The following is a 3241-nucleotide window of genomic DNA, read 5'->3' on the forward strand; positions in this document are numbered from 1 at the left end:
GTTGGTTAAACATATGGCTTTCCCTCAGGTCATGATTCTGGGGTCCTGAGATTGAGCTCAGGGTCTGGCTCCCTGCTCAGCTGGGAGTCTGCTTCTCCCTCTCTCTCTCTGACCCTCCACCCTGCTCATGCTAGTACACTCTCTCTCTGAAATGAAACAAACAAACAAACAAACAAAAACCTGACAACCTGAGATCATTACTAACAAGACTCCATGAATATATTATTGATCTTATTAGGAATAATCCCAAATATTTCATTGAGGAATAAAAAAGGAAATTCTACTTCCTAACTTCAAATTTCATCATCTTTCCATTACTCCACTCTTTTTAACATCCTTTTTTTTTTAAACAAAGTTTTATTCAGGACACAATTGTTGATGAGAATGCAAGTTGGTACAGCCACTCTGGAAAACAATGTGGAGGTCCCTTAAAAAAGTTAAAAATTGAGCTACCCTATGATCCAGCCATTGGACTACTAGGTATCTACACCAAAGATACAGACATAGGGAAGAGAAGGGCCATATGCACCCCAGTGTTCATAGCAGCATTGTCCACAATAGCTAAATCATGGAAGGAACTGAGATGCCCTTTAACAAATGACTAGGTTAAGAAGGTGTGGTCCATACATACAAGGGAATATTACTCAGCCATCAAAAAGAATGATTTCTCAACATTTGCTGCAACATGGATGGGACTGGAGGAGATAATGCTAAGCTAAATAAGTCAAACAGAGAAAGACAATTATCATATGTTTTCACTCATTTATGGAACATAAGAAGTAGGAAGATAGGTAGGAGAAGGAAGGGAAGAAGAAAGAGGGGGAAAACAGAAGAGGGATGAACCACTAGTGACTATGGACTCTGGGAAACAAACTGATGGCTTTGGGGGCGGGGGAGGAATGGGAAAGGCTGGTGACAGGTATTAAGGAGGGCACGTATTGCATGGTGCACTGGGTGTTATACGCAAGTAATGAATCATGAAACTTTCCATCAGAAACTAGGGATGTACTGTATGGTGACTAACATACTATAATAAAAAATATTTTTATTTAAAAAAGGACACAATTGAGGTGATATGAAATGGGGCAACATTTCTAACATCTATTTTCAAAATAAAAATGAGTACTTTAAAATTAATTTCTTTTTTCCTTTTTTTTGCTTCATTTTAATTTCCAAAAATGTTCAGTATTTTCCTGTAAAATAATCGGCTAATCTTCATAGGACTTTAACGAGAGCTGATTTAATATCTTTGCTCCTCAGACAGTAGATAACAGGGTTCAAGATGGGGGGTACCACAGAATAGAACATAGACATTAACAAGTCAGGAAGAGAAGGCTCATCAGAGGTTGGCTTTAAATAAGCAATAACCCCTGTTAGAAGGAAAGCACTCACCACAATGAGGTGAGGCAAGCAGGTGGAAAAGGCTTTGCACTGCTTCTGCCTGGTTGGGATCTTTAATACAGTGGAGAAAATATATACATAAGAGACCACAATGCAAACTAAACATGAAAATCCATAACAGACCCCAATGGCCACACTGACATTAATAGTCACATGTTTCACAGAACAAGTGAGCTTCAGTAGGGCAGGCACATCACAAAATAACTGATGTATCTTCGTGGACCCACAAAAATTTAAAGAGAACGTCCCAGCTGAGTACAAGATTCCAAAGACCCCTCCACTGAGCCAGGAGACTAACACCAGCTGGACACAGACCTCTTTGCTCATAACAGCTTCATAATGCAGAGGGCGACAGATGGCAATATAGCGGTCGTAGGACATTGCAGTGAGAATGCCAATCTCAGACCCAGACATTAGTACCACGAGGAAGACCTGTAACACACATCCCAGAAAAGAGATGGAGTCAGTGGAGGTGATGGAGTTGAGGATGGATTTGGGGACTGTGGCAGAAATGAGACACATATCTAAGAAGGATAAGTGCCTTAGGAAGAAGTACATTGGAGTGTGGAGGCGTTGGTCAAGAATTGTGAGGAGGATGATGGTTAAATTCTCTGCTATGGCCACTAGGTAGATCAGTAAGAAGAGCACGGCATGTACCCTCAACAGCACCCGGCTCTCGGTGAATCTCAGAAGCAGGAATTCCATCGTTAGTGTTTGATTCATCATATTTTAAAATGAAAAACATCCTATTGAATAAAGAAAAAAGTTATATTAATATAACAAAATATTATTTGCTTCATTATCTTTGAAACATGTACATAGTAGGATCATGGGATAGGTGGAAAATCAAAATACCAAGATATCTATATTTATAGTTTACTCAGGAATAAAACAGCTGTAAGCATAACAGTCCAATATCACTGGACTTAAATTCATTGTGAAAGATGAAAATCATTCCACTTCCCTCCCTAACTCAATACTTGAAATGCTTTTTGGGTAAATTTATTTCTGCAGGAATTACAGAATTGACCACATAATTCTAATTGTAATAGAATGCATATTAATTATCCATAAATAGCTTAACTGATGTAAATGTTGATGTGCCTTGGAAGTCACGGATGAATTTTTGCTTTGTAGCACATTGCAAATTGTTTAAATAATCATTAATGTTAGTTGATATTCTAATATATTACCCACTTTTCAATGAAGGACATTAAGGTTTATCCCATGTTTTCATTAAAAACTAATTTTTTGGTGAAAATATCATCAATGGGGTGCCTGCGTGGCTCAGTTAGTTAAACATCTACCTTCAGCTCAGGTCATGATCCCAGGATCCTGGTATCCAGCCCAGAGTAGGGCTCCCTGCTCAGCAGGGAGTCTGCTTCTCCTTCTCCCTTTGTCCCTCCACCCCACTCATGCTCTATTGCATGCTCTCTATCTCTCTCTCTCTCTCAAATAAATAAAATATTACAAAAGACAATATAATCAATAGTATTTGCTAATTTTTTCATGCAGATGTTTACTAAAAAACAGAACAGAAAGCTACCCTGCTAATTTTGCCAAATTGGTTTAAATATATATAGTACAATTTTTTCATGAAAAGAACAACATGACTGTGATTGCTCACAGACCCCATGGGGGAGATTCGTGGTCATATTTTTGTCCCTCAGATTGTCCTTTATTTATTTATTTTTATTATTATGTTCAATTAACCAACATAGAGTACATAATTAGTTTTCGATGTAGTGTTCAATGATTCATTAGTTCCATACAACACCCAGTGCTCATCAAAATATGTGTCCTACTTAATACCCATCACCCTTTAATTGTACTTTAGCAT

General features: G+C 38.0%; 1 protein-coding gene across 1 annotated transcript; it reads right to left on the reverse strand.

Annotated features, from left to right (window-relative positions):
* Window positions 1-303: 303 nt before the first annotated feature.
* Window positions 304-2127, reverse strand: LOC123791137 (olfactory receptor 14K1-like). Its single transcript, XM_045795778.1, has 2 exons — window positions 1217-2127; window positions 304-337 (listed from the first exon to the last, which is right to left on the reverse strand). The coding sequence occupies exons 1-2, from the start codon at window positions 2125-2127 to the stop codon at window positions 304-306; spliced, it is 945 nt and encodes a 314-aa protein (XP_045651734.1).
* Window positions 2128-3241: the final 1114 nt, after the last annotated feature.

Source organism: Ursus americanus, chromosome 5 (assembly GCF_024610735.1).
Source record: "Ursus americanus isolate L20-20 chromosome 5, mUrsAme1.1.p, whole genome shotgun sequence".
Taxonomy (NCBI): Eukaryota; Metazoa; Chordata; class Mammalia; order Carnivora; family Ursidae; genus Ursus; species Ursus americanus.

Excerpts from the sequence above, each read along its gene's own strand:
- LOC123791137 (XM_045795778.1), bottom strand. The coding sequence starts at position 2,127 with ATGATGAATCAAACACTAACGATGGAATTCCTGCTTCTGAGATTCACC. Across the intron at positions 338-1,216 it reads GCTCTCGTTAAAGTCCTATG|GGATGTTAAAAAGAGTGGAG; the intron begins AAGATTAGCCGA and ends TTAAAAAAAAAA.